The sequence below is a fragment of the Oryctolagus cuniculus genome, chromosome 10, assembly GCF_051225735.1.
Source record: "Oryctolagus cuniculus isolate XC-2025 breed Fujian yellow rabbit chromosome 10, ASM5122573v1, whole genome shotgun sequence".
NCBI classification, from domain to species: domain Eukaryota; kingdom Metazoa; phylum Chordata; class Mammalia; order Lagomorpha; family Leporidae; genus Oryctolagus; species Oryctolagus cuniculus.
The window spans coordinates 112,608,624-112,620,146 of NC_142876.1; the positions used below are offsets into that span (position 1 = coordinate 112,608,624).

At 47.7% G+C, this 11,523-nt stretch overlaps 1 protein-coding gene and 1 long non-coding RNA gene across 6 annotated transcripts in view; one reads left to right on the forward strand and one right to left on the reverse strand.

Moving 5' to 3' along the window:
* RAB7A (RAB7A, member RAS oncogene family) overlaps positions 1 to 11,523 on the forward strand; it is a 72,664-nt gene that overhangs the window by 44,163 nt on the left and 16,978 nt on the right. Inside the window, exons 2-3 of one of the 2 annotated variants that reach the window (XM_008260198.5) lie at positions 10,000 to 10,060; positions 11,396 to 11,522. In XM_008260198.5, the coding sequence (XP_008258420.1) occupies positions 10,008 to 10,060; positions 11,396 to 11,522 (180 nt within the window). In that variant the 5' untranslated portion in view covers positions 10,000 to 10,007. 2 annotated transcript variants of the gene reach the window in all.
* Positions 1 to 11,523, reverse strand: part of LOC103349171 (uncharacterized) — a 60,823-nt gene that overhangs the window by 14,432 nt on the left and 34,868 nt on the right. The window contains exon 4 of one of the 4 annotated variants that reach the window (XR_007921682.3): positions 899 to 962. This is a non-coding gene — a long non-coding RNA (uncharacterized LOC103349171). Of the gene's footprint in view, positions 1 to 898; positions 963 to 1,143; positions 1,163 to 2,771; positions 6,819 to 7,328; positions 11,131 to 11,523 lie in introns of those variants that run through there. The other 3 variants (XR_016215044.1, XR_007921680.3, XR_016215046.1) reach the window with 3 other exon arrangements.

The following is an 11,523-nucleotide window of genomic DNA, read 5'->3' on the forward strand; positions in this document are numbered from 1 at the left end:
CCAGTTCCTTAAGCATCTTCTTTAGGACAAAGCAGAACTACAAATAGCGTTTGGCAGACAGACACCCAGTGAACAGCACCTGAGCGTTGGAGAATGACTGTTACAGAAACATCTAACTTTAAGAGCAGGAGCTCTGGAGCTTGATTGCCTGAGTTCAGAACTGGGCCCTGCAAATGACTGGTTTGAGCGGCTTCAGAAAAGTTACCACCTCCCTTTTCTTTGTAGAAGCTTGGAATTCAAAGGCAGAAACTGACATTTGAGCCCTAGCTGGTTGGGCAAACACTGCATACGCCAATAATTCTGCCTTGTGGCACGGGCTGCTTGCCTTGATTTTAGACATGCTAAGTGTGAGGTGGCTCAACATAAAGATGGTCTACAAAAAGCTCCGTGAAAGCAGAGAGAGATGTTACTGGTGGGATGATGCTGTGTTTCAAATCTGGAGTAGAATCTGGCAAAAGAGGGAGCCTGTACTGAGGCTGAACAAGGCCTACAGAATTTCTTGTCCTGCTGAAGCAGTTTGCTCCTTGGACAGTTCAAGAGCTACTGCGCCAACAGGCTCAAGGACCGATAAGGAACATTTAGCTGAAATTCACATTCAACTGCTTTGATGCAGTATTTTATGGAGATTTCCAAGGCTTAAGAAAAATACCAGCTCTGGTAAATTTGATCATAGTGCCCTGTCCTCTAACACTAGGAGTCATGGGGTAATCTGGCAGCCACATCTGTTTCTGAAGATACAGCTGTGTTCAGTTACATCTTAACATCCACATTAATTAAAGGAAAGCTCATTCGTGCTAGGATTTTATGACTTAAATCTACATGTCTGTGCTAAATTGAGAATGTCAGCATTCACCAGAAACAAAAGGCAATCCCAAAGATAACAGATGGCCAGACCTACCTTCTAAAGGTTTGCTGTCTGTAGGCCAGATGACATCATGACACAGGGCAGGATAAATACAGTGCTGCAAGAGAGAGAATAACACCTACAGAAATAGGGAACATTTTCTTTTTTAAGATTTGTTTGTTTATTTGAAAGGCAGAGTTACAGAGAGGCAGAGAGAGAGATCCTCCATCCACTGGTTCACTCCCCAAATGGTCTCAATGGCTGGAGCTGGGTCAATCCAAAGCCAGGAGCTTCTTCTGTGTGTCCCACACGCGGGCCCTGGTAGTGAACATTTTCAAAAGAAAGACCAGACAGCTATAGGTGTAATGCCTAAGGAAAACATTTAGCATATCAAAAATAACTGGTCAGGAAGTTTTACTTGTTATTGGTCACTTAACAAACTCCAGAGAAGTTCCCAGAAGGCATGGTAAAGATGCTAAGGGACTAACATGGGAAAGCGCAAGTCTGCAAAGGGTCAGCTCCAGAGAGCAGCTGGATGTCAGCCCTGGCCATGGCCAAGAACAGATGGGAGATTCGCATTCATTATCTCTCTTTCTCCCTCTCGCGCATGCATCTGACTTTCAAATAAGTAAAATCACATACAAGTTATGCATTTTTTAAAAAGATTTATTTATTTATTTGAAAGTCAGAGTTACACAGAGGAGAGGCAGAGAGAGTCAGAAAGGTCTTCCATCCCATGGTTCACTCCCCAGTTGGTCGCAGTGGCTGGAGCTGTGCTGATCCGAAGCCAGGAGTCAGGAGCTTCTTCTGGGTCTCCCACCCGGGTGCAGGGGCCCAAGGACTTGGGCCATCTGCTGCTGCTTTCCCAGGCCATAGCAGAGAGCTGGATCGGAAGTGGAGCAGCCAGGTCTCGAACCGGCACCCATATGGGATGCTGGCACTTCAGGCCAGGGTGTTAACCTGCTGCATCACAGCGCTGGCCCCATTAAGCATTATTAATGTACTGTGTATTTCAAGTCCTATAAATTTCAGCATCTCAAAGAATTATTTTTTATAACCTCATAGAATCACTTGGGTAGAAATGGAACTCTGTTAGAGGACCACGATTCACTAATAGAGTTCCCTTCAGGGGCCAGCGTTGTGGCATAGCAGGTAAAGCCACTGCCTGCAGTGCGGGCATCCCATATGGGCACCAGTTCGAGTCCCAGCTGCTCCACTTCAGTTGCGCTCTCTGCTAATGGCCTGGGAAAGCAGTGGAAGATGGCCCAAGTGCTATGGTCCCTGCACCCATGTGGGAGACCTGGAAGAAGCTCCTGGCGTCAGATCGGCACAGCTCTGGCCATTGCTATCATCTGGGGAGTGAACCAGCGGGTGGAAGACCTCTCTTCCTCTCTCTCTCCCTCTCCCTCCCTCCCTTCTCTGCCTCTCTGTAGCTCTGCCTGTCAAATAAATAAATCTTTAAAAAAAAAAAAAAAAAAGTAGCTGCTTCTAAGATCAGTCTGAGAGAGAATGGAGAGAAAAGATCAATCTGGATTCCCGCCTAAGATGGAAATAGGAAGGTCAGAGCAAGAGCAGATCTTTAAACAAATGACAGCACCTAGCCAGTTCAGTTCCAAGCTACCTGTGCTTGTCAGAACCATAACATGATCTTTTATTTACACCTTTTTAGAAGGTATTTGCTAGATTTTTCTAACCAGTTATTTTATTAATACATAGATGGCATTTAAATTTGTTACCATAGAAATCTGTAATACGTACGGAAGGAGTGGGAACAGAGTTACACTCCCAGACACCATTGCTCAGCCTCAGCTGTCAGTGGTGCCAGTCCTTCTGTGTCTTTTCTGCCTCTCAGCCTTTGAATTATTTTGAAGCACAGAGTGCCTCTTTGGTCGTGGCAGTAAACCCAATGTATTGGCTGAGATGTAGGTTTGTTTTTTGAGTTTTCTTTTTAAAGATTTATTTATTTATTTGAAAGCCAGAGTTACAGGCAGAGGCAGAGAGAGAGAGAGAGGTCTTCCATCCACTGGTTCACTCCCCAAATGGCTGCAACACATGGAGTTTGCCCCCATCCAAAGCCAGGAGCTAGGAGTTTCCTCCAGGTCTCCCATATGGGTGCAGGGCCCATGCACTTGGGTCATCTTCTGCTTTCCCATCCCACAGCAAGAGACCTGGATGAGAAGTGGAGCAACCGGGACTCAGACTGGCACCACAAGGGTTGTGGGCACCGCCAGCTACGCCACAGTGCGGCCCTCTGAGATGCAAGCTTTTGTAAGGACTTCTAGGCTCCAGCTTCACGTTTGTATGTTTGTCTGTTGTTTCATCTGTTGAATGGGGATTTTTAGCGTCTACCTTACAGGCTTTGTTGTGAGAATTAAATTATTGCCTCAGTAAAGTCTTGAGTGTCTGGCCCAGAGCATGTTCAGTAAGTTCAGTAATGGTCATTGTTTTGAGGGCTGTACTGTTCCACAGTAGAGGCCCTCATTTGATTCTTCATTGGCAAGTCTCTGTGCACAGCAGACCCTTCTGTTCAGCTGGAAGACCAGGGCAGTAGCGTTTTGTGATCTGGAACGCATTCTGGTCGCTTCCCCATGAGCTTGGCCAGAACCTCATGAGCAGCTGTTGCCTGCCTCCCTCCCTCTGCGCTGTGACCTCTGTCTGTTTTGAGGGCAGAATGACTGACTTCTGTGGTCAGGTACACAGCCTGTAGTCTTGGAAGAAAACAGGATGGAGAGATATTTATCAATAACTGGCTAACGTCTACAGTGGTCCTTTTGAATTTACTTAAATCCTGCCCAAATCGGTGTTCCCATGATGCTTTCTTTAAACTGCTCATGGATTTCAAAAAAATTTTTTCACAAAAATAAGCATCTATGATTTTGATTTTTGTTCTGTTCAGAAGACTGAGATGGAGAGAAATCTCCCTTCTGCGGTTCACTCCTCAAATGCCCACAACAGCCAGGACAGGACCAGGTCAAAGACAGGAGCCTGAACTCAATCCAGGTCTCCCACGTGGGTGCAGTGACCAAGTTCTTGAAGCAGCATTTGCTGCCGCCTGGGGTGCACGTCACCAGGAAACGGGATCAGAAGCTGAGGAGCTGGGACTGAACCCAGGCACTGCGGCGTAGGATGCAGGTGTCACATGTGGTGTCCCAGCTGCCACACCAGCCACCCCACCCAAGTTACCTTTTAATTTCATTTTCCAAACTTTATGAAGTACCCATGTATGCATAGGCTTATTTCATAATTGAAGACACCTGTACTCTTAAAAAATATATTTTATTTATTTGAAAGACAGTTACAGAGTTTAGTAGAGACAGAGAGAGGTCTTCCTTCCACTGGTTTACTCCCCAATTGGCCATAATGGCTGGAGCTGCGCTGATCTGAAGCCAGTAGCCTACTCTGGGTCTCCTACATGGGTGCAGGGCCCCAAGGACTTGAGCCATCCCCCACTGCTATCCCAGGCCATAGCAGAGAGCTAGATAGAAAGTGGAGCAGCCAGGTCTTGAACTGACACCTATATAGGATGCTGGCGCTTCAGGCCAGGGCGTTAACCCACTGCACCACAGCGCCGGCTCCAACACCTGTACTCTAAACAAGGGAAGGACTGAGAATATCCATATGCTTATTTAATGTAGAAAAATAGGGTGGAAAGTTAATATACAGTCTAACCTGAACCATTTGAGGGAAAATCGAAAGACATATACCCTGATACTAATACTGACTGCTGCCAGTAGATAGGATTATCAGCAGCTTTTTGTCTTCTTTTTGTACCTTTTTGAAGGTCCAGGGAAAAAGGAAGAGTCAACTTTCTGGGTAGGGCCCAACTGTTCTAGATGGGCAGCTTGGAAACATCAAGCAGGGGATTGGTGTTGAGCCACCCACCCCTGACACCAGCATCCCATATGGGTGCCGGTTCCAGTCCCAGCTGCTCCAGTTCAGATCCTGCTCCCCGATGCTCCTAGGAAAACAACAGAGGATGGCCCAGGTCTTTGGGCCCCTGCCACCACTGTGGGAGACCCAGGTGAAGTTCCAGGCTCTTGGGTTGGCCTGGCCCAGCCGTGACTGTTGCAGCCGTTTGGGGCAGAGTCAGAGGATGGAAGATGGATCCATCTCTCTCTCCGTCTTGCTTTCCCCATTACTCTGCATTTCAAATAAATAAATGTTTTCAAAAAGTTACTGAGTTATGGAATATTAACTGATTTAATGGTTTCAGCCTTGTGAGCTTTGAATACTTGTTCATATAATCTGCCATCATTGTAGCTTTGTATCAGATACAACGTATAAACGGAAACGGTGGTATAGACAGGAGTGGTTTCCAAACCTGAGGTGTGTTCCTCTGCGAATTAGTCTTTGTGGTAGGAGCTGGTGTTGCAGAACGGTGTGGTGACTAAGTGATAATTCCAGTTCTGCCACTTGTGCTCTGTGAGCCTGGATGTGATAAATTCCTGTTTCAGTATTGTCCTCTGCATTTACGTTGTTGGCTTGATGGCTTCACAGACACTGTGCTTTCAGACCAAGTGCAGCAGCAGCATAGTCTTCACCTCCACTGAGCAGGCATCGGGTATTTTATTATTATTATTATTATTATTATTATTATTCATTTCACTTGAAAGGCAGTTACAGACAGAGAAATCCTCCATCTGCCAGTGAACTCCCCAAACAGCAGCAGTGGCTGGAGCTGAGCCAATCCGAAGCCAGGAGCTAGGAACTTCCTCTGGGTCTCTGACTTTCAAATAAATAAATAAATCTTTAAAAAACAAATTCCTCGTGGGGAGCCTGAGGAGCTGCAGAAGGGATAGTGGCTACCTGTGGAAGCGGGGCTCCGCGTCACGTGTGAGGCCATCAGTCTCCCTGTGCCTGAGCCCTTGGCTCTGTGGTCTTGTGCAAGAGCTGGCACTGCTACCCTGCCTGCCGTCTGTGACCCTCTGCCAGTGCTTATCAGCAGGGTGCTGCAGTGACAGTCTTAGGAGTCGCAGTCTGGGAAGATCTCCCCACTTCATCCCCCAGATACTGCTGTATCCCAAGGAAATAAGTCCATAGTTAGTGTTTTCTGTATGTTTTCAAAAATATTTATTTATTTATTTGAGAGGCGGAGAGAGCTCCCATCACTGCTTCACCAAATGCCTGCCGTGCCCTGATTTGGGACCTGAAGCTGAGAGCCAGGAACTCAATCCAGATCTGTGTGGGTTTCAGGAACCCAGTCACCTGAGCCATCACTGTAGCCTCCCAGGGTCTGCGTTAACAAACTGGAGTCAGGAGCAGAGAGGTTTCTACCTGGCTCTCTGGTGTAGAACACAGTTATCTTAACCAGCCTCTTAACTGCTAGGCCAAATGTTTCCCTATTTAAAAAAAATAAAAAAAAGATGATTTCTTTATATTTATTTGAAGAACAGAGTGACAGAGGGGGAGAGACAGAATGGTTTTGCATCCACTGTTTTACTCCACAAATACATCTTAGGCTGGACCAGGCCAAAGCCAGGCGCCTGAACTCCATCTAAGTCTCCCACATTGGTGGCAGGGCCCAAGCAGTTGAGCCATCCTCCACTGCTTCCCAGGTGCATTAACAGGTAGATGAATTGGAAGAAATTTTTTTCTATTTATTATAGACAGTTTTTCTGTATTTTTGATACACTGAAGAACAAGAATGGCTGTTTGAATGCTTAATTCACTCAAAGGAACATTAGACTTTAAGATTATAATGGAAAACAAGCGCTAGAAACAAAGATGAATGATAATGTAGGAAGAACAAAATGCCAAACTGTATGCTTAGGATGTGCGCCTGTTGTAGTGCTGATTTAGGTGGCTTCAGGGCTTCGTCCTTCGGTGGTTTCTGGGCTTACTGTGACAGGGACTAAAAATGAAGGAAGCGACTCTGGGTTGTCGTACTCTGCATCCCATGTAAGGTGGCCACATGGGCACTTCCTGGAGGCCTCCGTGGGGCAGAAACACACGGCACAGAAAAGCAACATGAAACCTGTTGTGTGGAAACATGGATGCAAAAGTGTATTTCTGTTCATTTTTTAAAATAGTATTAACTAACATTGGTTTAGTCATGAAAAGCTTATTAACAAATCATGTTATCCAAATCCTTTTTCCCAATCTCAAAATTACTGACTTTAATATATTTTCGTTACAAATGTCTTTGCAGGGCTGGCACTTTGGCATAGTGGGTAAAGACACTGCCAGTGCGCTGGCATCTGACATAGGTACTAGTTCGAGACCTGGCTGCTCCACCTCCCATCCAGCTTCCTGCTAATGTGCCTGAGAAAGCTGTGGAGGATGGCCCAAGGCTTGGGTCCTTGCACCCAAGGGAAGACCCAGAAGAAGCTCCTGGCTTCAGCCTGGCCCAACCCTGGCTATTGGCAGCCATTTGGGAAGTGAACCAGTAGATGGAAGATTTATCTTGTGTTTTGCTTTCTCTAATTCTGCCTTTCAAATACATAAATAAATCTTAAAAAAAAAAAAAAAAAAAACTTAGCAAACCTTTTTCTTCCTTTTTTTTTTTTTTTTTTTGAAGATTTATTTATTTGAAAGAGTTACAGAGATATCTTCCATATGTTGGTTCACTCCTCAAATGACCACATTGCCTGGGGCAGGACCAGGCCAAAGCTGGGAGCCAGGAGCTTCTTCCAGGTCTCCCATGTGGGTACTGTGGCCCAAGCACTTGGCCCATCCTCTGTTTCTTTCCCAGACTCATTAGCAGGGAGCTGGATGGGAAGTGGAGCAGTAGGAACTTGAACCAGTGTCCATATGAGATGCCAGCATCACAGGCAGCAGCTTACCCCGTACAGCACAATGCCAGCCTCCTCAACACTTCTGCGTCCCTTCTTTGGGTTTGAAACTTGCCCCAGCTGTCATAATGTGATTTCTGGCTTGAAATGTAATACTAGACCTTAGCTGAGACTGAACGTTTGGTCAGTCATGGTAGTCCCTGAGAAGGAAGGTAGGGCCCAGTGCTCTCTGCATATAATGGATAGTTTGGGGAATTAACCCCATTGATGAATAAGACAAACTAACAAAACAGAAGACTGAAGGAAGCCAGCTATTGGAACTCCAGTGCTCCCCCACTGCCCTGTAACCAGCACTAGCTAGTAGGAGCTTTCTAGACAACTGCTGTTGTACTGGGATGCGGAGTCCTCATAGACCCGGCATGGGCAGGGGGCCTTGCCCCCGAGGGGTGGGTGGTGGGGCCGAGCCCCATGCCCACACCCACTGTCCTTGCAGCTGTGGAAGATGGGCACTTTCGGGAGCATGGGGTTCTCCATCTTGTCGCGCCCTGTGGCATGGTAGTCAAGACAAATGTTTCCTTTTAGTTGTGGTCTTGCGTGCAGTTGAACAAGGAGAGTTGGAAGGAGGGTGTGGCTTAATTACCTCGTCCTTGACCATCCTCTGCTTCTCTCATTCCCTTTTGGACTCTGTTCAGTTATTTATTCATTTCTGTATTTGGCTCCCATTGAAACAGTAGCTAGCGGTCAATGTGGACTAACCACTTAGTGTATTCTAGTCATTGACTTGAGCGTGTTGCTCATTCAGTCTCCACCACATCATTAGGACGGAAACAGTCTTACGTCTCTATTCCTCCCCAGCAAAAAAATCGCCTAAGGTAGTTGGCAAAGCCAGAATACAAATCCCAGCAGTCTGGGTTCAGCATCAGTGTGCTGTAGACACCATCAGTCTAATGTTGAAGAAGCTGGGTGGTCAGTGCTGAGAGGAGCAAGCAGTGCTTCTGACACCTGCTCCTTCCCTAAAGGTCGCTGGGTCAGCTGAGAGGTAGTTAAGACAGAGGGCCCTCGGCCGGCGCCGCGGCTCACTAGGCTAATCCTCCACCTTGCGGTGCCGGCACACCGGGTTCTAGTCCCGGTCGGGGTGCCGGATTCTGTCCCGGTTGCCCCTCTTCCAGGCCAGCTCTCTGCTGTGCCCAGGGAGTGCAGTGGAGGATGGCCCAAGTGCTTGGGCCCTGCACCCCATGGGAGACCAGGATAAGTACCTGGCTCCTGCCATCGGAGCAGCGCGATGCGCCGCGCGCAGTGCGCCAGCCGCAGCGGCCACTGGAGGGTGAACCAACGGGAAAGGAAGACCTTTCTCTCTGTCTTTCTCTCTCACTGTCCACTCTGCCTGTCCAAAAAAAAAAAAAAAAAAAAAGAGGGCCTTGACAAGTGCTTGGAGCATGGTGTGGCAAGTGCTGTAAGAGGACTGAGCCCAGATAGGTATCACCATATTGCCTGATCAGAGGCAGTGAAGCCTGCCCGAAAGGTCTTCCGGAAAAAAGGTGGTCCCTGGAGCTGCAGAGTGGAGCAGTACTCACACGCCATCACAAAAGCTGACAGTAATTCTCTGCTTGACACCAAGTGTACAATGCGGGACCAAACTGTCTTTGGGGTGGGTGTTAAGTCACTGTGGGTTCAAGTGCCTGCCTGAAGTCTTGGCCCCTCTGCTTCCAATTCTGCTTCCTGCTAATTCACCTGGGAAGGTGGTGGTGGCCCAAACACCTGTCTGTGTAGTGAACCAGGGGTGGAGGGTCTCTTGCTCTACATCTCTCTCCCCTTCCTTGCCTCTCCCACCCCCTCCCCACCATCCCCATCATTTAAAAAACAAACAAAACAAACCTGTCTTCATGGAGATTATTGGAAAAGAGAAGGTAGACAGATGACAAATACAGTACATAAAAATGATTGCTCTGAAGAAAAATAAAGCAAGGTAATGGGATGGAGAGCAGAGGTGAGGGTGGAAGTGTTCTCAGCATTCCCACAGGGACTTGAGTGAAGCAAGGAACAGGCTGTTGAGTCCGTTTGGAGCATTAATCCAAATGCTGATCCAGTAGCTTCAGCCTTGACCTCTCCTAACTGGGCTGTGCTTTCCTGGCCCTCTAGCTGCTGGGAAAGAGGCGAGCAAGGCCTACACCTGTGCTGTCCGCGCCAAAGCAGGGGCTTCCTTTTTTTTTTTTTTTTTTTGACAGAGTTAGAGAGAAAGGTCTTCCTTGCGTTGGTTCACCCCCTAAATGGCTACCACGGCTGGAACTACACCCATCCGAAGCCAGGAGCCAGGTGCTTCCTCCTGGTCTCCCATGCGGGTGCAGGGCCCAAGCACTTGGGCCATAGGAGGGGCTTCTTGTTACTGTCGTCATACTCACGGTGCTTTCTCCTTTCCTCACTTAGTTTGAAAGATGACCTCTCGGAAGAAAGTGTTGCTGAAGGTGATCATCTTGGGAGATTCTGGGTAAGTGTTTCTCCTGGATTGGAACTAAGACTGACTTGGAGCTCAGCCCTCTGTGCTACCACACGGGGTGTCAGGCCCTGTGAATCGGGGCATCTTCTGTAACCCCCGTTCTCTGATTTCATCATGATTTGGGGGAGGATGACTGCTTGAGCTCTACAAAGAGCATCGTTTTCATGGAACTCCCAAGTCGGCAGGCAGGGAGTCCTGCTTCCATAGATTTGGCATCTTGCTTTGCATCTGTGGTTTTGTGCCCACTGTGCCTCCTTTTGGTGTGTTTGGCTCAGATCTGTGTGTGAAAGCCTGAGCCCCTGGTTCTAGGTGTGCTGCTCACCAGGTAACTAACGGCAGTGTCTGGGAGCTTTGCAGAATTGGCATCTGCAGTGACCTCTGATGCCTTGTCTCACTGAAGACGCCCGTATTAAAGCAACAACAGGAGATGCAGGTGTGTGGGCCTCTATTTCAAAGCTTCCTGCCACTCCTTTAAAAAGCTGGTGACGTTCCTGGTGTGGCTGGCTTAGTTAAATCACCAAGGAACCTTTTATAAGCTACCGCTTGCCATGTCAGAGGCCAGTAAGGTAGGGCCAAGGTGCATGGTCACTCCCCTGTCCCCGCCTGCTGTCTCCATGGAGAGGTGTTCCTAGGCTTGCCTTACCCATACTTGTCTAAAACGAATCACCAGACCTTGTTCCATTACAGATTCCACCTCCCCGCCTCTGGCAGTCCTGGCTGAGGCGGTGTGGGCTGGTTAGCATTGCTCCCGGCTGTGCGAGGATGGCGTCCTGTAACAGTGTGTTCTTGCTGAAAAACATCATTGGAAGAACATACTTCAGGTGGACTCTGGCTTGGTGGTTTGCTGGCTCTTCCTCTGCTTCAGACCTGAAGCTGTAAAGCAGCAAGTTGGCTGCGCAGCGTGTGTCTGCTCGGAGCCAGTTGCTTCCGCCTTGTATTACTTCATCCAACTGAATAACAACCGCTAAATGGAGAAACACCCAGGACTGCAGTGATATTTTTGGAAGAGTGAAATGATCTTATTACTGAAGCTCCTTTTAGAAGCGAGGGCTGGCATTCTCCTGGAAGGAGAGAAATAATACTAGGTTTTGCCATCTGAGTTGCCTCTACCAAAACTGACAAAAGGTTGTTTAGCATCAGACCGCATCTGGACCCATGTTTTATCCCAGGAGAAGGTCTCGATGGGTGATTCCCGCCGGCCTTTGCTTTGAGGGCTGTTTGTTCTCCTTCAACACAGGCAGATTCCTTTTACCAAAACTGCAAATGTCAAAGTTGGCTTCATTCTCTTTCATTTGAATTTATACCGTGGTTTTTCTCAAATTTCAGAGTTGGTAAGACATCACTCATGAACCAGTACGTGAACAAGAAATTCAGTAACCAGTACAAAGCCACAATAGGAGCAGACTTTCTGACCAAGGAGGTGATGGTGGATGACAGGCTAGTTACGATGCAGG